Source organism: Halichoerus grypus, chromosome 2 (assembly GCF_964656455.1).
Source record: "Halichoerus grypus chromosome 2, mHalGry1.hap1.1, whole genome shotgun sequence".
In the NCBI taxonomy this organism is placed as follows: domain Eukaryota; kingdom Metazoa; phylum Chordata; class Mammalia; order Carnivora; family Phocidae; genus Halichoerus; species Halichoerus grypus.
Genome location: NC_135713.1, coordinates 169,362,426 through 169,390,056, shown reverse-complemented (window position 1 = coordinate 169,390,056; position 27,631 = coordinate 169,362,426). Strand labels below are relative to the sequence as shown.

Below are 27,631 nucleotides of genomic sequence, written 5' to 3'. Positions count from 1 at the left end.
ATTCCTCTGAATTTTAGTATTACATGATGACTGAGTTGAAAAGACCCCTACAGAGCATCTATTCCACTCTCATTACTCTATAGGTAACAGCAAGACGCAGAGAGATACCGTGACTTGCCAAAGGCAGGGCAGCTGAGACTGAGCCAGGCTCTGCCATCCTTAGTGTGTGACTCTGGGCAAGTCATATCACCTGTTGCCTCAGTTTACTCTCTCCCAAATGAAGACTATCATCTCTTCCCAGCCTCCGACCTTATGGAATTTTTTGGAGGATCCCATTAAATAATATATGTGAAAAAACTTTTTCTTAAAAAAGTAAGTTACACAAATATTAGACTACAAAGGACAAAGACCCTTTACAGAGAGCCAATTCTTCAGGGCACTGCCCACTCCAAACAACCCTCTGCAAAGAATCTTGATCCCAGGAGTGCTGCAATAGCATTACCAGCTGATGATGGTGTGAATTCTGAGGGACTTCTCCAGGAGCATGAGAAGAGACAAGGCCTTCATGGTGTTGTACATGTGTGCTGGCATGTACAGCTCTGGCATTCCTATTAATTGAAATGTTTGGAAGGCAGGGGACTAAGAAGAGTTTATTTGGCAGGGGAACATCACAGAGTTAATACTGGGAACTCCTTTGTCAATAAAACCTACTTAAAAACCCACAGTCGGGGCGCCTGGGTGGCTCAGTTGGTTGAGTGTCTGTCTTTGGCTTGAGTCATGATCTCAGGGTCCTGGGATCAAGCCCCCATCAGGCTCCCTGCTCCGTGGGAAACCTGCTTCTCCCTCTCCCTCTGCCACTCCCCCGGCTTGGGCTCTCTCACTCTCTCTCTGTCAAATAAATAAATCTTAAAAAAAAAAAAAAAATCCAGACTCAAGGGCTGCAGAAAAGAGACAACCAACCACCACTTTCAGTAGGCAACAACGAATGGTTTGTACAAACAGAGACCGACACTCATTAAAGTGAGGGAGAGGGTATCTGGGCCTCCTGGGCAATGTAAATTTCTTTTTACAGCCCCTCTCCATCTATCAATCAACTATGCTTGTGGAGCTTTGGCCCCCTGCCCTCCCTTGATATGCCCTTCTCATAATATTAACAGGCATCCATCAGGGGTCACTGTGAAGTTCTCCTGGAGACAGTATAGTTCAGGGGTTAAGAGCAGGGACTCTGGAGTCTGCCCCCCTAGATCTGAAACTCAGCTTTGCCAGTAACTAGTTGTGCATCATCAAGCAAATTGCTTAACTTCTCTGTAACTCATCTGCTAAATGGTAATAACACCTCATGGAATTGTAATGAAGATTAAATGTGTTACTAGTAGGAAAACACTTAGAATAGTGCATGGTACATGGTCAGTGATTTACAAATGTTGAATAAAGTAAATTGTGAAGAAAGTGACTTCCATACACCTCTCTGAGCCTAAGTATAGAGCCACATGATGACACACTGCAGCGAAACATAAGCCAGGGAATGGAGTTGTTGGCAGTGGGACTGCTGGGATATTATAGACTGATTACTGTATATTAAGTATGTTGGATAGAGCCAAGAAGACAGATTGGAATCTAGAAGGCACTGATGGAATTTTCCTCCAGAACACTGCTAGGAAGGAGCTCTACCATCACAAGACAGACTTCTTGTCTCCTCAACTGTACAGGGGACATAGGGAGGTCTGAACAAAGTACTCTTGCCAGGAGATAACAGGATCCATCTTTTATGTCTGTCAAAGGAGGAGCTTGCCACCTAGCCTCTCTCTGCATCCCAGGACAGCGGAACACCCAGAGCCAGTGGGTAGAAGATGACTGACATTGGGTGGGAGAAGAGGCTGGTTTCTGATTGGTGAGTTAGCCACAGTCCTGGGCAGGAGGCCAAGTCAGACTCGGGCTGGCATTGGTCCCACTCCTCAGATCCTTCTATCAAGTTAAACCCAAAATGGCATTCATCATCCACCCATTCTTCACTTTTGTCTCCCATTCTGCCCAGGAAGACTTCTTCCTTTTCCTGTCAAGCCTGTTCTGCTGGAGCAGAAAAGTCCAATGCCTTGATATAGAGTAAATACTTTATCTTGCCTTCTAATGCACTTGTTCTTGGTTCATTGTTCAAACATCCATGTCCTCTGTGTAGTCACAGAGGGTCTCTAGAGGACACGGATTCTGTTTGCTTGATTAGGCTGGAAGGTACGTCACTCAGCACAATTACTTACTAAAAGGCATGTGAAAACTAACCATGTTGAAAGGCAATTTTTCCACATAGGACCCTCATCTGTTAACACAGCATAATTTACAAAGTTGTGGAATCACTAGGTTGTACACTTGAAACTGATGTAACATTGTGTGTCAACTGTACTAAAAAAAAAAAAATCCTCCACTCTACAGCATACAAATGCTTTATTTTACAGGTTCTCTTTAGCTTTTGAAAAAAGAATGGATATTTTAAGTATTGAAGAACTGGATACTTTTTATAACACTCAACAAGATAGTAAAGGCTAATTTTTGTCTAAAAAAAAAAATCCTCACGTATTGATGAGGTTGCATCCAGTTTTCTTTTTAATTTTCTTAAGCTCCTTTCAAATACAGATTGTAAAACAAAAACCCTCAATTAAGAGATAATTGATATTGAGAAGCCTCTCAGACCCATCCTCCCCACACATGGTCTGAATTCCCTTAGGGAATGGGTAAGCGCATGGGCTCTGGAGCCTACATTTCATCTCCAACACTTTGCTAGCTGGGCAAACATTGGGCAAGTTACAGAACCTCTCTGAAAAACATAAACCTCATCTGCAAAATGGAGCTATCTCATAGGGCTTTTTTGATAATTAAATAAAGTCCAGATAAAGCATTCATCACATTGTTTAACACATAGTTCATGCTCACATATCACTGTTCACTGCACTTTTTAATTTGGAATTCATTTGCTGACATGCATAATTTTTCCAAGGGCAAATTGATTAGCCTGCCCACTCAAATTGTAAATTCCAAAAGGCAAAAATGCATTTAACTTTTGATCACTGTAAAGACATTAAAATTTTTGCTGACTTATTATAAATATCAACGAGTGATTCTCAGAAATTTTTAGGCCACAGGCTATTTCTGCAAAACAAAAAATTCCATAAATAGTAAATTTATAATTTCTGTTTATTTCTGCAAAGAAATCACCACAATTAAATATATTCCAAGAAAATAATCAAAAGGAGAAAAAAATATATACATATACATATTCTATTTAGAGGAACATTACACAACAGTTAAAAATGGAAAAGCATACAATTATAGGGGAATAAATTAAGTATGGCATAAAATTATTGGAACGTCTGCAGTCATTATGGCACCTGGCTGGCTCAGTCGGTAGAGCATATGACTCTTGATCTCAGGGTCATGAGTTCAAGCCCCACACTGGCTACAGAGATTACTTTAAAATTAAATAAATACGGGGCGCCTGGGTGGCTCAGTCAGTTAAGCGTCTGCCTTCGGCTCAGGTCATGATCCCAGGGTGCTGGGATGGGGTCTCCAGTCGGGCTCCCTGCTGAGCCTGCTTCTCCCTCTCCCTCTGCTGCTCCCCCTACTTGTGCTCACTCTCTCTCTATCAAATAAATAAATAAAATCTTTAAATAAATAAATAAGTACATTGGAGAACATTTGCAGTCATTAAAACTAATGACTATTACAGATATGGAGGGGCGCCTGGGTGGCTTAGTCCGTTAAGCGTCTGACTTCAGCTTGGGTCATGATCTCAGGGTCCTGGGATCGAGCCCCATGTCAGGCTCCCTGCTCAGCGGGGAGTCTGCTTGTCTCCCTCTCCCTCGGTCCCCCCCCTTTGCCCTCCCCCACTGCTCCATCTCTTTCAAATAAATAAAATCTTTAAAAAAAAAGATATGGAAAAGTATTTACAAAATAAGTGAAAAAATAAAAATATAAAACCGCATATATAATTACAGCTGTATAAAAATGAAGTATGATATATTCATTTATACAACGTTTATCCTCTATACTTTTGTAGTTTTGAACTTTTACAAGCATGTACATGTGTTCGTCGGGTAATTAAAAACGAATGGATGTACATAAATATTAAATGAGAGTACAAAGAAAGGAAAAATGTATTAAAGATTATGAATTAATTTTTAGTACAACCATCTTTGGGAAAATGTCGAAGTTAATTTAATAATTATATCTTTTAAATAAAATTAATAGAAATGTTTAGAAGAGGGGTGCCTGGGTGGCTTAGTCGGTTAAACGTCTGCCTTCAGCTCAGGTCATGATCCCAGGGGCCTAGGATCGAGTCCCGCATTGGGCTCCCTGCCCCCCCACCCATTCTCTCTCTCTTGCTCTCTCTCAAATAAATAAAATCTTTAAAAAAAATTAAAGAAATATTTAGAAGAATAGCAATGCTTTGACACACTAATGTAGGATATCATGTTTATTAAGTCATTTAACAAGTATTTACTGTTTCTACCATGTGTGAGGCTCTGGGCTGTGCTCTGTGCTAGGAGCATAGTAATGAACAACACCGATATGTTATAGACAAAGCAGCTCGTATTTAGGCACCCATCCTATCACCAGAATCCTCCAAATCATTCTCTATGTACCCAAACCTTTCAAAAACCTTCCACAAAAGGTGGCATCTCATAATCTAAATCTTTACCTCCCCTAGCCAAAACCAGCGGACCCTGTGACTGTGTTACATCCCTCTGGTAGTCTGCTCTTCCTACAGGACTGTGTTAACAGATGACCCCCAGGCAACACCATGCCTTAACCCAGCAAAAATGCAAATATCCCAGAGAGTTCCTAGGAAAAAATACCATGGTTTTAGCCCGAGGGGCCTTCCTGATGGCTCCTGGTTTTAGTGGGTCTGCTTTGATCTGATCTAAACATGTTGTGTACCATTTTCAACAGAGATCTCCCTCTGGACAAGGGGGAGGACACTACAGGCCAAGTAGACTGGATGCACAAAAGTACATGATGTGACACAAAGCAAGGTGGCTGGGGTGGAGGGTGTGTGGGGGAGGATGACAGGAAATGGGGCTAGAGGTAGGGAAGAGTAGAGGTAGGAAGTGGAACTTTCTGCTGGAGGCACTGGGGAGCCCTAGGGAGTTTTAAGTGGAGAAGCAGGTCTGATTTGTGTTCAGGGAAGCTCACGTTAGCAGAATGAGAACAGATGGGAAGGGGGTTCTAGCTAGAGACAGAGGGGCTCGAATTAAAATAATCCAGCAGAGGGGCGCCTGCGTGGCTCAGTCGGTTGGGCGTCTGCCTTAGGCTCGGGTCATAATCCTGGTGTCCTGGGATCAAGCCCCGAGTTGTGTTCCCTGCTTGGTGGGGAGCCTACTTCTTCCTCTCCTGCTCCCCCTGCTTCTGCTCTCTCTCTCTAAAAAAGAAAATAATAATAATAATAAAATAAAATAATCCGGCAGAGAAGTGATTAGAGTCTGAACCAGAGTAGATGCAGAGGGAAGCGGAGGGGGCCGGGGCTGGGGTGATTTGAGAAGGCAGAATCCAATGTCACAACCTGGTGACTAATTGTGCAGAAGGTGGTGAAGAAAAGATCCTGTGGTAACTCCAAGACACTGTGTCCTGACCAAAGGCAGAAGGCTTTCTCCCCAGGGCATATTAATTTCGAAAAATAAAGGTGAAAAGACTTCACTGAGCAGGGAGGGAAGACAGTCTTCCATTGAGCACCAGCCCAATGTCTTAGAAGCATGTTACCCTAAGTCGTGGAACGAGGTAATTATAGATGGTGCAGGGACATTTGAAATGGTGACCCCTGTGGCCAGAATGTTTTTCCCTTTTCTATTATGTTTCTATCCTAATTAAATCAAGGTGAAAGCCTCAGTAAATCTATAATACCTGATAATCTCCACTTGTGAGCGCATGCACGAGAGAGAGAGAGAGAGAGAGAGAGGGAGAGAGAAAGAGAGAACGCATGAAAGCCAGCTCCAGAGCAAGCGTCGGGTTCAGAGCCTTATAGGACAGAACCAAGCCACTCACATTGTTGTTTTCCATGAAACATATATTTAGGTTACCCCTTTAAGACACAGGATTCCGATTCCCATCTACATAATTTTTTTTTAAAGTTTCCTTTTGAAATAAATGTACCTGATGGGGGGTAGTGAGTTGGTTTAGGAAAAAATATTAAGTAAAAAATGGTGCAGGAGATACGCAAGTGCGACAAGAATCGTGGCACATAAAAGACTGAAGCTTGGGAAACAGTGTCCTGAGAAAGCCTATGGCTGGTTAGGAAAGTAAACCCCAAATCAGAACAAATCTTTAATTATAATTAAAGAAGACTGCACTCCTCTGGAAGGACACAAAATCATGCAGTGACTAGGGTTTGGGGGTTTTTAAAAAAATATTTTATTTTATTTATTTATTTATTAAACATTTTATTTATTTATTTGACAGAGAGAGAGAGAGAAGAGCAGAGGGAGAGGGAGAAAGAAGCTCTCTGCAGAGCAGAGAGCCCAATGCAGGACTCGATCCCAGGACCCTGAGATGATGACCCGAGCCAAAGGCAGACACCCAACCGACTGAGCCACCCAGGCGCCCTGTAAAAAATATTTTATTTTTAAGCAATCTCTACACCCAACATGGGGCTCGAACACACAAACCCAAAATCAAGAGTTGCATGCTCCACTGACAGAGCCAGGCAGGCGCCCCTTGCTGTGATTAGGGTTTTGAGTAGTTACGAATGAGGATGAATTTGGGTTTGAATAGTGTAGGTTTGGGGCTGAGGGCTTAGTTAGGAGTGGGGAATGATGGAGCTGAGCATATAGGAAGGAAAATTCTCCCTTCCTGTCAAAAGCCCCAAGTGCCCCTGGGGAAGGGATTTTTCCTTCAACCACAGCAAAAGGTACCTGAGGTACCTCCAAAGAGCAGCATTGTTGCGTTTCGCCGCTTGTTTCTGCAATCAGCTAGGAAATAAAGTCTTCAAATTAAACTCTTCCAGAAAAAAATGTATTTGAGGGAGGAAAAGTAAGGGACAGATAGATATAATTGTATGAGAGGTTGCTATGAGTCTAAGAAGGTGGTGGCTTCCTGGTTGGTAAGTGGTTCTTCTAGGAACCCAAAGCCCTGGACCCCAATAATGGGAACAACCATGCCTTCCAGTAGGTGCCTCCTCCCCAGCGGGTGAAGAGTGTGTGTGAGGCAGAGGGGAAGAGAGAGGGAGAGATAGACAGAGGTGGCTGTTGTCACTGACATTACTCCCTTCTCCCTGACCCCCAGAAAAAAAGCACTTCACGGAGACATGCCTCCAAGAAAACAAGGGTTTTTGAGAGGAACGTCTGCAGAGGAGGTGAGAAGCTGCTCCAGGAGTCCTCGGTGCTCTCCCCATGAGCTTTTGCCTCCCCATGGGACATCTTTCCAGCCTGATCCGTGTGTGGATGATTCCTTCCCCCACATAGTGTAGATCCAAGTGAGAGGTCTTTCACTCACTGGCATTCCAGCTTCGTTCTTTCTCCTCCTCCTCCTCCTCCTTTCTTCTTCTTCTTTTTTTAAGATTTTTTATTTATTTATTTGACAGAAAGAGACAACGAGAGAGGAAACACAAGCAGGGGGAGTGGGAGAGGGAGAAGCAGGCTTCCTGCTGAGCAGGGAGCCCGAGGCGGGGCTCCATCCCAGGACCCTGGGATCCTGACCTGAGCCGAAGGCAGATGCTTAACGACTGAGCCACTCAGGCGCCCCTCAGCTTCGTTATTTCTATTCTGGAGGATTTTTGTTTGTTCTGTTTGAGGAAGGGTACCATTTTTCACAGTGTCCCAGAAAGCTGATTGCTGACCAAAAACTCGAGACAAAAGCAAAGAAGCAGAGGGCTAACCTTCATTCTCTACCTTTCTGATTCTTATGCTTCTGCTCTGGTTTGGGGAAATCATGTGACCAGGCAACAAACTCCGTGCTCAAAGAGGCCGCATTATCCAAACTACCAGATGGGATGGTATTTAACCAAAGCACCTCAAGACGCTAAAAACCCTGGCCTCTGAACTCTCAGTCTTGGTACTTTTGAAGGGCAAACATCAAGGTGACTCTGGGTGAGAAGATAAAAGCGCCACGATGCAGGAAGTGAGAACCGAGAGCCCTTTAACGGTCAACTGGCACCAAGAGAGAGGTCTTGTCCTTATTCAGACAACCCAAGGCCACTCTACTAACCAAGGACCGCCACCACCACCAGGCAGAAAAAAAGAGTACCTCATGGCTCTAGGGCTAGCTGTGTCCCATCAGAGTGGAAGGCCAGGTCCCCGTTCAGCACAGGACCTTATCAGAGGGTATTAAGGTTAGAGACTCGGGGGGGGGGGGGAAGTGGGCCTGGTCCCTGCCCTGCTAGCTGACCAGCCCTGGACAAACCACTAACCCCGTCTGGACCCCCGCTTCCTGGTGTGTTACATCATGTACGGTGGTCGCAAGGCTAGAGAGCAAATTAATAGAACATGTGGAAGAATTTGGCTTGGCCCTGTTTTCGAGGACATGTATGTAAATTAGATGTGAGTCTCAAGATGTTAGAGGCCAAGGTGCACTGGAGGCTGACATAATTCTGTCATTGCTGTGGTTACAATTGTCCTGGCATTTTCCCAGTTCCCTTACCTATTACTTTAATTCTTTCAGCAACCCTTTGAGGAAGGTAAGGAAGGGCAAATGAGGGGCGCCTTGGTGGCTCAGTTGCTTAAGCGTCTGCCTTCGGCTCAGGTCATGATCCTGGAGTCCCGGGATCGAGTCCCGCATTGGGCTCCCTGCTCGGCAGGGAGTCTGCTTCTCCCTCTGACCCTCCCCCCTCTCATGTGCACTCTCTCTCTCTCTCTCTCAAATAAATAAATAAATAAAATCTTTAAAAAAAAAGGAAGGGCAAATAATAATTATTTCCATCTTACAAGGGAAAGGAGGGCAAAGAGTTTAAATGTACTGCCAAGGGTTGTCTGGCTGGTTTGTGCCGCAACACTGTCTGCTCAACCCTGCCCCACAGCCCAGATGTGAATTTCCACGTCTTCAAAACAGGTGCCAATCCAGCCTGGGGTCCTATGGATGAACTGCAAGCAGAGGAGAGGGAGAGGGAGATGTGTAGATTAGGAGACCTACAAGACACATTGACAGCTAATGGGTATGAGGGATCTTTCTGGGGGTGATGAAAATGTTCTAAAATTAGAATACAGTGAGGGTTTCACAACTCCATACTAAACATTGTTTTGTACACTTCAGTTTTTATGTTTTTAAAGATTGATTTATTTATCTCTACACCCACCGTGGGGCTTGAACTCACGACCCTGAGATCAAGAGTCGCACACTCTACTGACTGAGTCAGCCAGGTGCCCCAATCTGTACACTTACTTTATTTATTTATTTATTTTTAAAGATTATTTTTTAAAAGATCATTTATTTATTTATTTGAGAGAGAGAGAGAGCACACAAGCAGGGGGAATGGCAGGCAGAGGCAGAGGGAGAAGTAGGCTCCCTGCTGGGCAGAGAGCCTGAAGCGGGGCTCGATCCCAGGACCCTGGGATCATGACCTGAGCTGAAATCAAGAGTCGGTCGCTCAACCAACTAAGCCACCCAGGTGTCCCCCGATCCGTACACCTTAAATAGGTGAATTTTATAGTATGTACATTATATCTCAACAAAGCAGTTAAGAAAAAGACATCCATTTTTTTTTTTTACATGAGTAAGACTCTTGTGGCTAGGGGTGCATATTTGGGTGCTAAAACTCTAAAGAGATTCAAGGAAGTGATTACTGTAAAAGTCAGATTCCTTTCAGGTAGAAGCAGGGTCATGTGATTGAGACAAGACATGTGAAGGAACTTCTGGGAGGGGGGGATAGGAAGGTTTTATTTCTTGACCCAAAGGTAGTTAATAAGGGTGTTTACTCTATAATAATTCATTATATTCCACATGTGTTTTATGAAGTTTTCTGTATCTGTTCTGTCATGTAATAAAATGGTTTTTAAAAACAGGGGAAATCGAGAACAAAATGACACCCAGTGTTGGCCAGACTGTAAGGGGCCCCCATGCCCGCCACCTCCTGGTATTCCTGCTCTTCCCTAATCCCTTCCCCTGCAGTAAGCGTGAGCAGGACCTGTGGTATGTTTCTAACCAACAGAATAGGGCAAAGGCCACAGGATGTATGTGATTATGTTTGTGTGATTACATTATATAAGATCTAATGTCCATTTGGCTAGGAGACCACCTCTTCCTCGTTGGCTTTGAGGAAGTAAGCAGCTACGTTCCAGAGGCCCATGGGGTAAGGAACTGAGGGTGGCCCGCAGACAATAGCCAGCAAGAAACCGAGGCCCTCCGTCTGACAACCCACGGGGAACTGAATGCTGCCAACAACCATGTGAGTTTGGAAGGAGATCCTTGCCCAGGTGAGCTTCAGATGCCACCATGGCCCCAGGTCACCCCTTGACTGCATCTGGTGATGCTAGTCATCGAACTGTGCCCTAACGCCTGGTGCACAGAAACTGAGCTAATAACTGAGCGCTGTTTGAAACCACTGCATTGATGGTAGTATTATTCCACAGCAATGGATAACCTGCCCCCGTGTTGTAGGGGGAGGGTCCCTAAAACCACTCCCAGGTTCAGTGATTCACTAAAATGACCCACAGAACTCAACAAAGCGATTGTAGTCTTGGTTACAATTTATTACAGTGAAAGGATACAGATTAAAATCTGCAGGAGAAAAAGGCACATGGGACACAGGCCAAAGAGACACCAACTCTCCTTCCCCATGGAGTCACACAACAGTATTAATTCTCCTAGCAACAATGTGTGACAATGTACAAGGAGACTGTCAACCAGGGAAGCTCCCCCAAGCTTTGGTGCCCAGGCTTTTCCTGGGGGTCGGCCACATGGGCAGGCCTTAGTCTCCAGTCCCTCCAGAGGTCAAGCTGATACCTCCTGGCCCAAGACCCTCCAGTAAACAAACACTCTTATCAGGCAGGATACCCCAAGGGCTTAGGGGTTGCCTCCCAGCAACTAGTCAAGGGCCCACGCTCTCTTGGGAATGTGCAGTCTGCCCATCCCAAGCCTGCAGTTAGCCCTTTACGGCACACCCATTAACTCCGGAAGTGGGACTCTTGTCGAGGTGCCACCGGCTTGAAAGCAGAGGGAGAGGCCAGGAAACCACCAGGTTCTGACACCCAGGGAACCCTTACACCCTTACTGGCCTTATAGTCAGAGAGTTTCCAGGATTTAAGCCATAGAGCCAGAAGGCGGGGTGCAGAGGAGAGGAGGCTGAGACCGGGCACTCATACAGAAGCGTCTCCTGATCAGCCACTGAATAGAAGGCAAGGTTCCCCTCCTGCAGGTCCAGCCAGATGCCCACCACCTTAGGTCTGTCTGAGCCAAGGACAGTCTCCTTGACCATGTGCCATGCAGAGAGCTGGCTAGTCCCCTTCCACTCTACACAGTAGGAGTCCCTGGTCCTTCCCAGGATCTGGGTCCGCTTCATCCCCCAGGAAGCCACCCCAACTGCCCAGTGGCTGCAATGCTGAGTGTCCACTTCCCAGTACTGCTGTCCAGAAGAAAAGGCCTGGGAACATAAGGCCTGGCAGGTCACAAACCTCTCATGACTCCCAAGATGGGTCTGTGGACAGCGAGATACAGTCACGGCCCGGCCATCCTTGGACACCTCCAGGCTATAGGAGTGGCTGCGAAGGTCAAAGGTCGGACAGATGGCCCCTGAGGAAAAGAGCAAGGATATGACTGGCTCGCTCTAATAGCAAAAAGCAGCTTTGGGATTTGTTTTTGTTTTTAAAGATTTTATTTATTTATTTGAGAGAGAGAGCAAGAGCGAGAGCATGGGGGGGGGAGGGAGAAAGGAGGGGTAGGGGTAGAGAGAGAAGGGAAGCAGACTCCCTGCTGAGCAGGTAACCCGATGCTCAGGACCCTGGGATCATGACCCAAGTGGAAGGCAGACACTTAACTGACTGAGCCACCCATGTGCCCCGCACAAAGCAGCTTCGTACCTTTGGGTGTGATAAAGTTTTATTCATACTGGCATTAAAACAAGTACATCAACTTGCAGTTTTCTGTACACATCCCTAGTATTGTTCTAATCACAATACCCTTTTTCCATCTTAATTTTTACTTCCCCACTGGGCCTCTTTCAGGTAGCTGTCTCTGAATCCCATTCAGCATAGCCTGGAATTTGGGAGTCTTCAATCCCATTTGTCTTTGTAATCAGATCCCCTTGTGAGCCAAGGAGAGACCCAGCAGCAGAAAGGTGGACGTGGCCGGCCAAATCCAAGTGTTCGGCAGCCCACATACTTACACTGAGCAAACCGGGAGGCCCTCTTGGGGGCTGGGTGGCTCTGGTCAGGCAGCGGACATGAAGAGGAATAGGGAGCTTCCTGGACCTCCACTAAGGATTTCAGAAAATCGGGAAGGGGAAAAAGTGTCATCAAAAATAAATAAATAAACAAATAAAAGGCAAATACAAGGTATCCAAACATCGTGATCAGGGCACACAGCTTGTCTGCTTCATCACATTTCCTCACATATTTTTTTAGTGTCAGACTTGGATCAGGCAGAACATCCACCTCAGGTATGTGCAGCCCCATGTTCTCACTGTGGACTTTTTTTTACTGTGTGTTTCTTCCCCCGCCCCCCCGTAAGCTCTAAGCTCCTTGCTGATACAGACCTTGTTCATCTTTATGTTCTAAGCACCAAGCGTAGTGCCAGCTACATAGGAAGTAAGTGTTATGTGCATATCTATCAAATAAATTATAGGTCTAGGGGATCACAGCACCCCAACACCCAAAATATCCATGACACCCCCCCCATCAGTGCCTTAAACTGTTACTTGCATAAGTAAATTCTGAATGGGCACTTAAGAAACTAATACAAGCAGTTAACAGAGGCAGGGCAATAGAAAAATTGAATGAGGGTGGGAAAGAGACCTTCACTGTAAGCTTTTATATTGTTTTGATTTCTGAATTTAAAATTTTATTTTTTTTAATTTCTCACAAGCATTTCGCATTTTATTTTTTTAAGATTTTATTTATTTATTTGAGAGAGAGAGAGATGGAAATAGTGACAGAGAGCATGAGTGGGGAGGAGAGGGAGAAGCAGACTCCCTGCTTCTCAGGGAGCCTGACTTGGGGCTCAATCCCAGGACCCTGGGATCACGACCTGAGCCAAAGGCAGTTGCCAACTGCCTGAGCCACCCAGGCACCCCTGAATTTAAAATTTTAGGGGTGGGGCGCCTGGGTGGCTCAGTCGTTAACCGTCTGCCTTCGGCTCAGGTCATGATCCCAGGGTCCTGGGATCGAGCCCCACATCGGGCTCCCTGCTCTGCGGGAAGCCTGCTTCTCCCTCTCACACTCCCCCTGCTTGTGTTCCTTCTTTCGCTGTGTCTCTCTCTGTCAAATAAAAATAAATAAATAAATAAATAAATAAATAAATAAATAAATAAATAAATAAAAATTAAAAAAATAAAATTTTAGGGGTGCCTGGGTGGCTCATTGTTAAGCATCTGCCTTTGGCTGAGGTCATGATCCTGGGGTCCTGGGATCGAGCCCCGCATCAGGCTCCTGGCTCAGCGGGAAGCCTGCTTCTCCCTCTCCCACTCCCCCTGCTTGTGTTCCCTCTCTCGCTGTGTCTCTCTCTGTCAAATAAATAAATAAAATCTTTAAAAAAAATAAAATAAAATTTTTAATTTAACCCCAAAATCTAAAAATTGATTTTATTTATTTAAAGATTTTGTTTTTAACTACACCCATCGTGGGGCTTGAACTCACAACCCTGAGATCAAGAGTTGCATGCTCCACCAACAGAGCCAGCCAGGAGCCCCTAAATATTGATTTTAAATTTAAGTAAATAAGATCACTAAGGAACCCAATCTAAATTTAGCGGGACACAGGAGCTAAGAGGGCACTTATTTCTCAGTTTTTGGAACAACTGATAAAGTGTGCTCTCACTTGTTTCCTTGAGTTTTTCCCAAGGGATGAAGTTCCTCCACTTAAATAAAAAATAACTTTTTAAGCAGAGCAAGATCATTTATTTATTTTTTTAAAGATTTTACTTATTTATTTGACAGAGAGAGAGCGAGAGAGGGAACACAAGCAGGGGGAGTGGGAGAGGGAAAAGGAGGCTTCCCGCTGAGCCAGGAGCCCGATGGCGGGGCTCGATCCCAGGACCCTGGGATCATGACCTGAGCTGAAGGCAGACGCTTAACGACTGAGCCACCCAGGCGCCCTGAGCAAGATCATTTAAACATAAAAATAGTTATAAGAGATATGTCTCTAAAGTATATAAAGTTGGCAGTGGCGAGAGCAGGAGGCAGAACAGAGGGAACCCAGAGCTCACGTCTAAGGGGCAGGTGTGAATTGTTCTTCAGTGGTGACAAGGGTTACAATAGAGAACCTCCAAAGTCAGGACAGAGAGGTTCTTTTCTGCGTTGTTACTGTTTACTATTAGCATACTTACCACACATGATATTTTAATTAAACTTATCAAGGACAATTTACAAAGTCGCATGCTTTGTTAACAAAGACATTTAATAGTTAAACATAAAAAGCAGCCTGTTTCTGAATCTCCTCAGGTTGATAACACAGGCAAGCAGCAAAAGCAGGTCTAGGTTCTGGATGTAAAGGTCTTGGAAAATGAGTTTCTATCTTTTAAAGGCCTAGGTGACATCATACCTCCAGCCATACCCAAAACACGTATCCAGCCACAAAAACACCTCCGCCCACCCCTTCCTCATTTACAACAGCACAGGGACAACACAGCTGGGCTCTGGGATCCTATCCCCAAAAAACAAAGCTATTTGTCACTGTTTTTGTCATTTCCCCCAACTTCCATATTTAATCCTCTTTCACCCAATAAAATCAACTCACCCTGCGGCTGTTCTTCAAAGGCCTCTTTCCACGTGAAGTTTTCCTGTAATTTCTTCTGGATTTCTTCTAGGTCATGTAGAATGTCTCTCGTTTTTCTCTCGAGTGTGTTGGAAGTCACTGGCTTTGAAGAAGCCAAGGAAAGGTCCACCCCACCAGAAGAAGACTATTGATGGATCATTAAAAACAAATTAAATAATTGAAGTTTCCTAAGGCGTGCAGCAAATAGTATATTCTAATTCTGCCATCTATCATTTTCTACTTGCCTCCTCACAGATTTTTAAAAACATAATTAGGTCCTCAAACTACATGCCTTGAAAGCAATTTGGAAGAACACACAGTGCAGCAAAAATATTAAAGGGTGGTTATTTCTGGGTGGTGGGGTTACAGACGATGTTCCTTTGTTTTCTTTAAACTGCTATGCATTTTCAGGGCGCCTGATGGCTCAGTTGTTAAGTGTCTGCCTTCGGCTCAGGTCATGATCCTAGGGTCCTGGGATCGAGCCCCACATTGGGCTCCCTGCTCCGCGGGAAGCCTGTTTCTCCCTCTCCCACTCCCCCTGCTTGTGTTCCCTTTCTCGCTATATCTCTCTCTGCCAAATAAATTATCTTAAAAAAAATTTTTTTTAAAAACCTGTTATGCATTTTCTAGTATTATGTACAATAAATGTGGATTTCTTAGGTAATACCCAAAAAAGTAGTAAAATTTGTAAGCCCATCCTCTAGGGGCTTTACAAAATAAATAATACAGATAGTCACCAAGATCAGCCACAGAGGCCATAATAATCTTCCCCGGAAGGCTATCATTCTATCACCTCTCCTCTCAAGAACCAGTGTAGACATGTGGCCAGGCATCCAGGCCCTCCCAGCTCTCTGGGGCTGCCAACACATGCTCCCTGACTTTCTTTAACCTCGGGTCCTGTTATTCCCCAACACAGCCTCTCATCTGCTCCCACCGTGCCACCTTTGGCCCCTGATGTTCCTTCCCAATTTTGGATACTCTTATTTTCCACTCTTCTTACCAACTGTAAAGTAGCAGGCACCACTGACTGAGTACTTCATGTGGCTTACTTCTAATTTGTGTAACAACCTTCCAAGGTAGGTTGGTTACCCCCCTTTTACAAAAGAAGTTACAGCTCACGGAGGTGAACTAAATCACCACAGTGAATTTTATCGTCCTGCATTTTCCCACCACTTGAGCGCTTATTTTTTTTTTAATTAAAAAAAAATTTTTTTTTGAAGATTTTGTTTATTTATTTGAAAGAGAGAGCAAGAGAGAGAGAGAGAGCACAATGGTGGGGAGGGGCAGAGGGAGAGGGAGAAGCAGGCTCCCCGCCAAGCAAGGAGCCCAATGCAGGACTCGATCCCAGGAACCTGGGATCACGACCTGAGCTGAAGGCAGACACCCAACCGACTAAGCCACCCAGGCGCCCCTCGAGCACTTATTTAGACCAGAGCTTCTTTAGTCCTCACATCAAACCAATGCAATGTCAAGTGTGAAAGTCAGACTCTCAGGCTTTCCTCCCCCCAACACCTTGCAGCCGTGAAGACCCCTGAGTATTTGCTGAGCACTTACTATGTGGCAAGCACCTTGCTAAGCTTGGGGATACAAGAGTGAACAAAAGCCATCAGGGTCTCTACCCTAATGAAGCTTAGAGTCCAGAGCAGGGGAAGAGGGAAAACAGACATGAATAAATTATGGCACCCATCATTATCAAGTTGCAACTTGTGGTAACTGCTGCAAATGAAATCGTAAGAGCCTCTAACAGAGGGACTTGTTCGAGGAAATCAGTGAAGGTTTCTCCAGGAAAGTGATGATCTAGCCGGGGTCTGAAGGATGAGAGGCGTTATCTAGGTGGCAGGGCGAAAGAACATTCCACGGGGTGCACCCTGTGGTGGGAAGAAGTATGACACTGGGGGACTGATAGGGGCCAGAGTGGCTGAAGCTTGAAGAGCCCGGGGAGTGGCGGGGGAGGGGAGCCGGCTGGAAGGAGACAGGACAGGCAGACAGGGAAGGAGCCTGCAGGGCCCTGTTGGTTCTGTGAGGACAGCCAGGATTTGGGTCTTAATCCCACACAAGCAGATGTCACTGGAGATGTTGTAAATCAGATTTGTGTTTGAGAGGGTCGCTCTGACAACCACGAGAAGAGCAGACCAGCAGGAATAGAGTGGGGTAAATAATTATTGCAGCAATCCAAGCAAGAAATGATCAGAGGCTTGGGGAGCCTGGGTGGCTCAGTCGCTTAAGTGTCTGCCTTCACCTTAGGTCATGATCTCAAGGTCCTGGGATGGAGCCCCACACTGGGCTCCCTGCTCAGTGGGGAGTCTGCTTCTCCCTCTGCCACCCCCCACCCCCAGCTTGTGCTCTCTCTCTCATTCACTCTCTCTCTCAAATAAATAAATAAAATCTTTTTTTATTAAGATTTTTTTTTATTTATTTGACACAGAGAGACAGCAAGGGAGGGAACACAAGCAGGGAAGTGGGAGAGGGAGAAGCAGGCTCCCCGCTGAGCAGGGAACCCGATGCGGGGCTCGATCCCAGGACCCTAGGTTCATGATCTGAGCCGAAGGCAGACGCTTAACAACTGAGCCACCCAGGCGCCCCAAATAAAATCTTAAAAAAAAAGAAATGATCAGAGACTTGGATCAGAGATGTCTCCAAGGAGCTCAAGAGTAGTAAATAGGCTCTGGGGATGTTTAGGCCGGTGAGGGAGGGGGTGACATGATTCCCAGGTTCCTGGCTTGTGTCCTTAGAAGGATCATAGGGCCAGTCACCAAGATGGGGACTCCCAGAGGAGTTTGGGACAGTTTGGGACATTCTAAATGGGATGTGCCTTTGAGATACACAGAGGAAAAGGTGAGAAGGAAGATAGCAGACCACAGCTCAGAGAGGGGTCCAGGCTGGAGCTATGTTTGCGCATGGGGTGGTAATTAAAGCCATGGTGTGGGGAAGACCACTCAGTGGGGAAGAAAAAGGGATGTACCCCCCAGCCTTGAGAAATTTGGGCATTTTGGTGCTGAGGAGAGGAAAAGAGAGTGAGCCTGCAAGACAGCTGGGGAAGGAGCAGCCATAGAGAAACAGGGGAAGGTCAGAAGACTCCTGTCCCAGAAGCTAAGGGAAAAGAAAGACCAGGAATGAAGGTGTGGTCAAAGGCTGCTGAAAGGTCAATGAAGATGGGGACTAGACTGTCTGCAGGATTTGCATAGAGGTCCCTGGAGATCTCAGAGCTGGTTAGGTGCAGAGGTAAGGATGGAATCTAGCCCACCTGAAGCCCCCCTACCTCACCTCAAGCATTGCACACTTCTGGTCATCCATGTGTGACAGTAAGAAAATGGTAAAAGATGAAGACTTATTGCATCCTTCAACTCCCAACATATTCCCGTGGCTCCAGCTGGAAGCCGTCCCTAGCCCCGCCCCCGGCACATGCTTTCCCCTCTGGGCTGAGCCTACCATGCTCATGCTCGGGGTGCTCCCTTCATTGTCTGGTCTGGATTCGGGGAGGTGCCTCTGACTCTGAAGACTCCTGACAATGTCTACGAGCTGTTCCACCAACTCCGCCAGCTCACGCCCAACTTCTGGGATGCTCTTCTGTGCCGCTGCCTTTAAAAGAACAAAGCAGAACCCAAAGCTGGACCCAGGACCCAGCTCTAGACAGAGGGAGCTGTAAACACTGCATAAAGGAAGCAGGCAACAGAGTGACAAAAATGTCCAGAGGACAAGGAGGTAGATGCCCCAGATCTTTTGCATGCCTACTGATTGTCCCGTGGCCATAACAGGGAACCAGAACCCGTCCCCAGGCTGGGGGGCGGGGTGTGAGAGTGAAGCCTAAAGGGACGTGCGGGCTCATCATTCTGAACAGAGGTCAGAGCAGAGATGCTGAGAGCCTGGCAGGGTGGGTGGAGCTGGTAAGGTGAGTGGGGCAGTGGAGGGCATTCAACTGGAGAGGTTGAAGACCCACTCTCACCAGAGTCATCCTGTGTCCTCACCACTCCTTTCAAATTAAAAGTGACCCTCCCTCTTTCTCCTCTTCAACAATGCAGACACTCTACCAGTTTACTGTGCAGGGATCTTGGGAGACTTTTTTTTTTTTTAAGATTTTATTTATTTATTTGAGAGAGAGAGAAAATGAGAGAGTGCATGAGCAGGGGAAGGGCCAGAGGGAGAGAGAGAATCCCAAGCAGACTCCCCACTGAGTGTGGAGCTCAGTGTGAGGCTCGATCCCAGGACCAAGGCAGATGCTCAACCCACTGAGCCACCCAGGCGCCCCAGATGTTCAAACTTTAAAGTGATGCACAGATACAAGCTCCTTTTATTTGATTACTGACATCCTCCAGATTTAGTTTTTACTTTTTAAAAGACTTTATTTTTGGGATGTCTGGGTGGCTCAGTCGGTTAAGCATCTGCTTTAGGCTCAGGTCATGATCCCAGGGTCCTGGAATCGAGTCCCGCATCAGGCTCCTTGCTCAGCAGGGAGCCTGCTTCTCCCTCTGCTGCTCTTCCTGCTTGTGCTCTCTCTCGCTATGTCAAATAAATAAATAAAATCTTTAAAAAAAAATAAAAGACTTTATTTTTTTAAGTAATCTCTACACCCAACATGAGGCTCAAACTCACAACCCTGAGATTAGGAGTCACATGGTCTTCTGACTGAGCCAGCCAGGTCCCCTGACATCCTGATCATTTAAAGCGACACTCAGACTAGAGGGCGCTAAATAACCCCATTTAAAGACCTTGATCTGCTCAGCTGCCTGGCTGGGAGTGCAAGTTCTGCAGCGAACATTCTGGCAACTTCCAGATCTGGTGGCACTCATCAGAGGCAGGCAGGGCCCAGACTTAAATGGTGAACATTGCATTACGTCCAAAAGGGGTCCTATACAGAGTCACAGAAATACAACGTGTTCATTATCCAACTGTCAATAAACCAGAGTTTTTATAACTTTGTTTTGATATATCACATTTTTAAAATCATGCTGGGACCTCAAAAACTGGAAATGACCCAGGACCTTCTGCAACTCTAAGAAGCCTGATGTCCCTCAAAATAGTATGTGTTTTGGAAGCCATAATCAGGCTACTTTAGAGAGGGAGGTAGCCGACCACTGGTAACACCATTTGCTCTTAAATTTCCAGGCCCCACTCCTAAATATTCAGGTGGCTGGAACTGAAGAGAGGAGCCCTTATCCTGGCACTGGAGCAAATTAAAAACTTAAAAAAAAAAAAGTATATTGTTGGGACGCCTGGGTGGCTCAGTTGGTTAAGCGACTGCCTTCGGCTCAGGTCATGATCCTGGAGTTCCGCGATCGAGTCCCGCATCGGGCTCCCTGCTCGGCAGGGAGTCTGCTTCTCCCTCTGACCCTCCCCCCTCTCATGCTCTCTCTCTATCTCATTCTCTCGCAAATAAATAAATAAAATCTTAAAAAAAAAAAAAAAAGTATATTGTTTTTTCTATTCATAAAAGAAATGCACACTCATTGCAGTGAATTTAGAAAATGCAAAGCATGAGGGGCACCCAGGTGGCTCAGTCGGTTAAGCATCTAATTTCAGCTCAGGTCATGATGTCAGGGACCTGGGACTGAGCCCCAAGTCGGGCTCCCTGCTGAGTGTTGTGTGTGTGTGGGGAAACTGCTTGTCCCTCTCCCTCTGCTACTCCACCTGCTCATTCTTTCTCTCTCAAATAAATAAAATCTAAAAAAAAAAAAAAAGCAAAGCATGAGAAAGAGGGAATGTTTTAAATCATCCAATATTCTACCATCCAAAAACAATCATTCTTACTTAACAGCCAATGGGAAGTATATTCAGTTATCATAAGCAACATTAGCAAAGAGTTTTAAAGACCTGAGGGATAATGCCGTATTTATAATAAAAAAGAAGAAAACAAATTTTAATCATAATCACAAAAAAAATGGAAGCAACCAATATGTCCCATCAGAAGGTGAATGGATAGATTGTAGTACATTTATGTAATGGAATATTTTTCAGGAATAAAAAGAAGTGAGCTATGAAGCCACAAACCATAATTTTGCTTAGTGAAAGAAGCCTATCCGGAAAGGCCAGAAATTGAATGATTCTAACTATATGACATCCTGGAAAAAGCAAAACTAAAGAGACAGTAAAAAGATCCACAGTTGCCAGGGGTTGGGGTGAAGGTACAAAGAGGTAGAGCACAGGGGATTTTCAGGGCAGTAAAATTGTATGACACCATAATTGTAGCTACGTGATATCATGCATTTGTCAAAACCTATAGAACTGTACAACACAGAGTGAACCCTAATATCAACTGTGGGTTTTGGTTTCAATTGGCAATAATCACGCCTTGGATAAACTCATTGGCTACAATACTGCCACCGCGCAAAGCTCAACTACAGATTTTAGTGAATAACATATTAATGTTGATTCATCAATTGCAACAAATGTACCGCACCAATGCAAATGTTAATAGGGCAAACTGGGCGCCTGGGTGGCTCAGTCGGTTAAGCGTCTGCCTTCGGCTCAGGTCATGATCCCAGGGTCCTGGGATCGAGCCCCACGTCGGGCTCCCTGCTCGGTGGGGAGCCTGCTTCTTCCTCTCCCTCTCCCTCCTGTTCTGCCTACTTGTGCTCTCTCTCTGTCAAATAAATAAAATCTTTAAAAAAAAAAAAAATTCAAAAAAAAAAATAATAGGGCAAACTATGAAGGGCAAATGGGGACTTGCCATACTATCTGCTCAATTTTCTGTAAACTTAGAACTGCTCTAAAATGCTTCTCCCTCTGCCACTCCCCCTGCTTGTGTTCCCTCTCTCGCTGTGTCTCTGTCAAATAAAGAAAAAATCAGGGGCGCCTGGGTGGCTCAGTCGTTAAGCGTCTGCCTTCGGCTCAGGTCATGATCCCAGGGTCCCAGGATCGAGCCCCGCATCGGGCTCCCTGCTCCGCGGGAAGCCTGCTTCTCTCTCTCTCCCACTCCCCCTGCTTGTGTTCCCTCTCTCGCTGTGTCTCTCTCTGTCAAATAAATAAATAAAATCTTTAAAAAAAATAAAGAAAGAGGGCGCCTGGGTGGCTCAGATGGTTAAGCATCTGCCTTCGGCTCAGGTCATGATCCCAGGGTCCTGGGATCGAGTCCCGCATCGGGCTCTCTGCTCCTTGGGAGCCTGCTTCTCCCTCTGCATCTCTCTCTCTCTGTCTCTCATGAATAAATAAATAAAAAAAAATCTTTAAAAAAAAAAAAAAGAAAGAAAGAAAGAAAAAATCTTAAAAAAACTGCTCTAAAAAATAAACTCTATTAATTAATTAAAATTAAAAAAAAAGAGGATATAACCTGGTTATACAATGTGACCTCAACTCTGTTTAAAAATATTATAGGGGGGGCGCATGGGTGGCCAGTCCATTAAGCATCTACCTTTGGCTCAGGTCATGATCCCAGGACCCTGGGATAGAGTCCCGCATCTGGCTCCCTGCTCAGTGGGGAGCCTGCTTCTCCCTCTGCCTCTGCCGCTCCCCCTGCTTGTGCTCTCTCTCTCTCTCTCTCTCTCTGATAAATAAATAAATAAATCTTAAAAAAAAAAAAAGAAGAAGAAAGATGTCAAATCAATCACCTAAGTTTATACCTCAAGGAACTAGGGAAAAAAGCTAACAGAAGGAAGGAAATAATAAAGATTATTGGAGATAAATAAAATGGAGAATGTAAAAACAATAGAGAGGATCAATGAAACAAAAGTTGGTTCTTTGAAAAAATCAACAAACTGATGAATCTTTAGCTAGACTGATAAAGAAAAAGAGAGAGGATGGGAAAGCAAGCTGGTGCAGCCACTCTGGAAAACAGTATGGAGGTTCCTCAACCTCCAGTATGGAGGTTCCTCAAAAAGTTGAAAATAGGGGCACCTGGGTGGCTCAGTCGTTAAGTGTCTGGCTTCGGCTTGGGTCATGATCCCAGGGTCCTGGGATCGAGCCCCACTTCAGGCTCCCTGCTCCGTGGGAGGCCTGCTTCTCCCTCTCCCACTCTCCCTGCTTGTGTTCCCTCTCTCGCTGTGTCTCTCTCTATCAAATAAATAAAATCTTAAAAAAAAAAAAAAAGTTGAAAATAGAGCTACTCTACGACCCAGCAATTGCACTACTAGGTATTTACCCCAAAGATACAGATGTAGTGATCCGAAGGGGCACCTGCACCCCAATATTTATAGCAACAATGTCCACAATAGCCAAACTATGGAAAGAGCCCAGATGTCCATCAACAGATGAATGGATAAAGAAGATGTGGTATATATATATAATGCAATATTACAATAGCCATCAAAAAAAATGAAATCTTGCCATTTGCAATGATGTGGATGAACTAGAGGGTATTATGCTAAGCGAAATAAGTCAGTCAGAGTAAGACAATTATCATATGATCTCAATGATATGCAGAATTTAAGAAACAAGGCAGAGGATCATAGGGGAAGAGAAGAAAAAATGAAATGGGACGAAACCGGAGAGCGAGACAAACCATTTGAGAATCTTAATCTTAGGAAACAAACAGGGTTGCTGGGGAGGGAGGGGGATGGGGGTGGCTGGGTGATGGATATTGGGGAGGGTATGTGTTGTGGTGAGCGCTGGGTGTTGTGTAAGACTGATGAATCCCTTGGGGTGCTTGGGTGGCTCAGTCGTAAGTGTCTGCCTTCGGCTTAGGTCATGATCCTGAGGTCCTGGGATCGAGCCCCACATCGGGCTCTCTGCTCAGTGGGAAGCCTGCTTCTCCCTCTCCCACTCCCCCTGCTTCTGTTCCCTCTCTCGCTGTGTCTCTCTGTCAAACAAATAAATAAAATCTTAAAAAAAAAAAAAGACTGATGAATCACAGACCTATACCCCTGAAACAAATAATACATTATATGTTAATTTAAAAAAGAAGAAATGGGGGGGAAAAAGAGAGAGAAGACATGAATAACTAAAATCAGAAAGAAAGTAAAGTGGAGACATTACTACTGACCTTACAGAATAACATTTAAGAGATTATGAACTTTGTATGCCAACACATTAGATAACTTACATGAAATGGATAAATTCCTAGAAACACCAATTACCTAAACTGACTCAAAAAGAAACAGAAAATCTCAACAGAGGTATAACAAATAAAGAGATTGAATCAGTAATCAAAATCCCAACAAAGAAAAGTCCAGGACCAGATGGCGTCGCTGGTGAATTCTACCAAATACTTAAAGAAGAATTAATACCAATCCTTCTCAAACTCTTCCAAATCATTGAAGAGGATGGAACACTTCCTAACTCCTCAGTGAGGGCAGCATTACCCTGATGCCAAAGCTAGATAAACACATCACAAGAAAATTACAGACCAATATCCCTTATGAATATTGATGTAGAAATCCTTAACAAAATACTAGCAAACTAAACCCAACAGCATATTAAAAGGATAACACATCATGACCAAGTGGAATTTATCCCAGGAATGCAAGGTGTTCAATTTAAGAAAAACCAATGTGATACACCATATTAACAGAATGAAGGAAACACACACACACACACAAATTATCTCAATTGATGCAGAAAAGGCATTTGACAAAATCTAACACCTTTCATGATTAAAAAAAACACTCAGAAAACCAGGAATAGAAAGGAATTTCCTCAACATAATAAAGAGAATTTATGAAAAGCCCACAACTAACATCATACTCAATGGTGAAAGACTGAAAGCTTTCCCCCTAAGATAGGGAACAAAACAAGCATGCCTGATTTCACTTCTGCTACCCAACATTGTACTGGAAGTTTTAGCCAAATCAATTAGACAAGAAATAAAAGGTATCCCAATTGGAAAAGAAGAAGTAAGATGATCTCTACTCACATAGGACATGACCTTATAAATAAAATCCTAAAGAATCCATAAGAAAGCTACTAGAGCTAGTAAATGAATTTAGCTAAGTTGAAGGGCACAAGATCAGCACCCAAAAAGAAGTGTGTTTTTATACACCTGCAGTGAACGATCCAAAAAGGAAATTAAGGAAGCAATTCCATTTATAACAACACCTAAAGGAGTAAAATGCCTAGGAATAAATTTAACCAAGGAGATGAAAGGACTTATATTTTTGGAACCTACAGAACATCACTAAAAGAAAATTAAAAAGACCTAAATAAATGGAAAGACATTTCACGTTTTTGGGAAGAAGACTTAATATTATTAAAGATGTCGTACCCTAGGTGACCTACAGATTCAATGCAATCTCTCTCAAAATTCCAACAGCCTTCTTTGCAGAATGGTAACATTAATCTTCAAATTCATATGGAATTGCAGGAGACACGAAGAGCCAAAACAATCTTGAAAAAGAAGAACACAGTCAGACGGACTCACACTTTGATTTCAAAATTTACTACGAAGCTATAGTAATCACAACAATGTGGTACTGACATAAGGACAGACCAAAAAACCAATGGAATAGAATTAGGAGTCCAGAAATAAACCCATTCATCTACAGCCAATTGATTTTTTATAATGGTGCCAAATCCACTCAATGTAGAAAACAGTCTCTTCGACAAACAGTGCTGGGACAGCTAAATTTCCACATGCAAAAGAATAAAGTTGGACCCCTACCTCATGCCATATAGAAACATTAACTCAAAATGGATCAGCAACCTAAATATAAGACCTATTACCATTAAACTCTTGGGTGAAAATACGGGGGTAAATTTTCATGAACTCAGAATTCGGCAATGGATTTAGATATGATGCCAGAAGCAAGAGCAATAAAAGAAGAAATAGATAAATTGGACATCAGCAGAACTTAAAACTTTTATGCATCAAAGGACACCATCAAGAAAGTAAAAAACAACCATAAGATGGGGGAATATATTTGCAAGTCATATATCTGATAAGGGTTTAATATCCAGAATTTATAAAGATTTCCTAAAACTCAACAAGAAAGGGCACCTGGGTGGCTCAGTCGGTTAGGGGTCTGCCTTCGGCTCAGGTCGTGATCCAGGCCTGCGTGGGGGGGGGGGGGGTCCCTGCTCCGCAGGGAGTCTGCCTCTCCCTCTGCCCCTCCTCCCACTCATTCTCTCAATCTCTCTCTCTCTGAAATAAATAAAATCTTTTTTTAAAGATTTTATTTACTTATTTGATTTGATACTTATTTGATTTACTTATTTTTAAGATTTTATTTACTTATTTGACAGAAAGAGACACAGCGAGAGAAGGAACACAAGCAGGGGGAGTGGGAGAGGGAGAAGCAGGCTCCCCACTGAGCAGGGAGCCCGAAGGCAGATGCTTAACAACTGAGCCACCCAGGCGCCCCTGAAATAAAATCTTAAAAAAAAAAAAAAACTCAACAAAAAAAAGACAACCCAATTTTGAAAAACAGTCAAAGGACCTGAATAAACATTTCTCCAATGAAAATATATAAATGAGCAATAAGCACATGAAAAGATGGTCAGTCAACATCATCAATCTCAGGGAAATGCAGACCAAAACCGCAGTGAGAAAGCACTTCACTCCTAATGGGAAAGCTATCCTAAAAAAGTGGCAGGAGGGGGGAATCAAAATAAAATGAAAAATAACAAGTATTGGCAAGGATGTGGAAAAATCGGCAACTCCTACTTTGCTGGTGGAAATGTAAAATGTTGTAGCTGTTTTGGAAAATGGTTTGGCTGTGTTCCTCAATAAGTTGAACATAGAACTCCCATACCACTCAGTGAGTCCACGCCTTAGGTATTTACCCAAAAGAACTGAAAATAAGGACTTGGTTACGTGCACACCAATGTTCCTGCATCGCTACTCACAGTCACCAGAAGGTGGAAACAATCTGAATGTCCATCAGTGTATGAATAGATAAACAAAATGTGGTACATCCATACAATGGAATATTATTCAGCCACCAAAAGGAACAGAATTCAGGTGCATGCTACAACATGAATGAACCCTGGAAACTCGGTAAGTGGAAGAAGCCAGACACAAAGGGACAAATACTATATGATTCCACTCACATGAAATATCTAGAGTAGGCAAATCATGGAGACAGAAAACAGATTGGAGGTTACCAGGGGCTGCAGGGAGTTCGAATGAGAAGTTATTGCTTAAGGGGTGCAGAGTCTCTGTGGTGATGGCCTTGTGGCAACAGAAACTGGTGATAGCTGCACATCACTGAGAATATAACTAATGCCACTAAATTGTACACATAAAAAACGGCTGAAATGACGAATTTTATGCTGTATCTTACCCCAATGTAAGAATGTTCAGACAGCGGAAAGACTGGAAAGAAGTGGAAACGTGCCAAGAAGTAGCTAGAGCAGCCAGGCTGATTGGATGTCAGGAGACTGGGGTTCCCCCCCCCCCCCGCCCCCAGCTTCTTCATACTTAGAAGCGGGAGTGCTCAGAGTGAGACCAGCCCTGCGAGAGCAGGAAGGCCGGGCCGGATTCGGGGAAGAGCCGGTGCGCCTCTCTACCGGCTGCTGGGCGGCGCGACGCGGGGACTCAGGCGCGGAGGGGGCGCAGGCGCGGGGCGGGGGAGGGCGCGGGGCGGGGCCGGGGCCGTCCGTCACCTCGCGCAGCGCCCGGCTGTACTTGTCCACCAGCTCCTGCAGCAGCGTGTTCTTCCGCAGCTGCAGCGACGCCGGGGCGCTCACCCGGCAGGTGGGGCAGGAGCGCGGGGGCCTGGTGCTACCCGCGGCCCACAGGCCCTTCAGGCATTCGCGGCAGAAGCTGTGGCCGCAGGGCAGCGTAGCGGGCGTGGCGAGCAGCCCCTGACAGATGATGCAGCCCAGGTCGTCCTCGACCAGCCACACGGGGACGGCCGGGCCGGGATCCAGGCCCGCCATGGTGACCAGGCCGCCCCGCCGGACGCCGGAGCGCGGAAGTCAGGGCTTCGTCGGGGACCGCCCGCTCG

At 44.9% G+C, this 27,631-nt stretch overlaps 1 protein-coding gene, 1 long non-coding RNA gene and 1 pseudogene across 8 annotated transcripts in view; 1 reads left to right on the top strand and 2 right to left on the bottom strand.

The window, feature by feature from the left end:
• LOC118551247 (uncharacterized) overlaps positions 1 to 15,007 on the top strand; it is a 16,602-nt gene extending 1,595 nt beyond the window's left edge. The window contains exons 3-6 of one of the 6 annotated variants that reach the window (XR_013444346.1): positions 1,722 to 1,831; positions 7,207 to 7,276; positions 10,143 to 10,328; positions 14,872 to 15,007. This is a non-coding gene — a long non-coding RNA (uncharacterized LOC118551247). Of the gene's footprint in view, positions 1 to 1,721; positions 1,832 to 1,975; positions 2,217 to 7,206; positions 7,277 to 10,142; positions 10,329 to 12,074; positions 12,242 to 14,871 lie in introns of those variants that run through there. The other 5 variants (XR_004924974.2, XR_013444349.1, XR_013444352.1 and 2 more) reach the window with 5 other exon arrangements.
• RNF135 (ring finger protein 135) lies at positions 10,584 to 27,631 on the bottom strand. Of its 2 annotated transcripts, XM_036116917.2 has the most exons (5): positions 27,288 to 27,627; positions 18,249 to 18,398; positions 14,802 to 14,964; positions 12,236 to 12,325; positions 10,584 to 11,643 (listed from the first exon to the last, which is right to left on the bottom strand). In XM_036116917.2, the coding sequence occupies exons 1-5, from the start codon at positions 27,561 to 27,563 to the stop codon at positions 11,114 to 11,116; spliced, it is 1,209 nt and encodes a 402-aa protein (XP_035972810.2). In that variant the 5' UTR covers positions 27,564 to 27,627; the 3' UTR covers positions 10,584 to 11,113. The 2 variants fall into 2 exon arrangements, with proteins under 2 accessions (XP_035972810.2, XP_035972812.2); XM_036116919.2 differs by lacking the exon at positions 18,249 to 18,398 and having other exon boundaries at positions 27,288 to 27,631.
• LOC144381212 (U4 spliceosomal RNA) lies at positions 21,019 to 21,148 on the bottom strand (annotated as a pseudogene).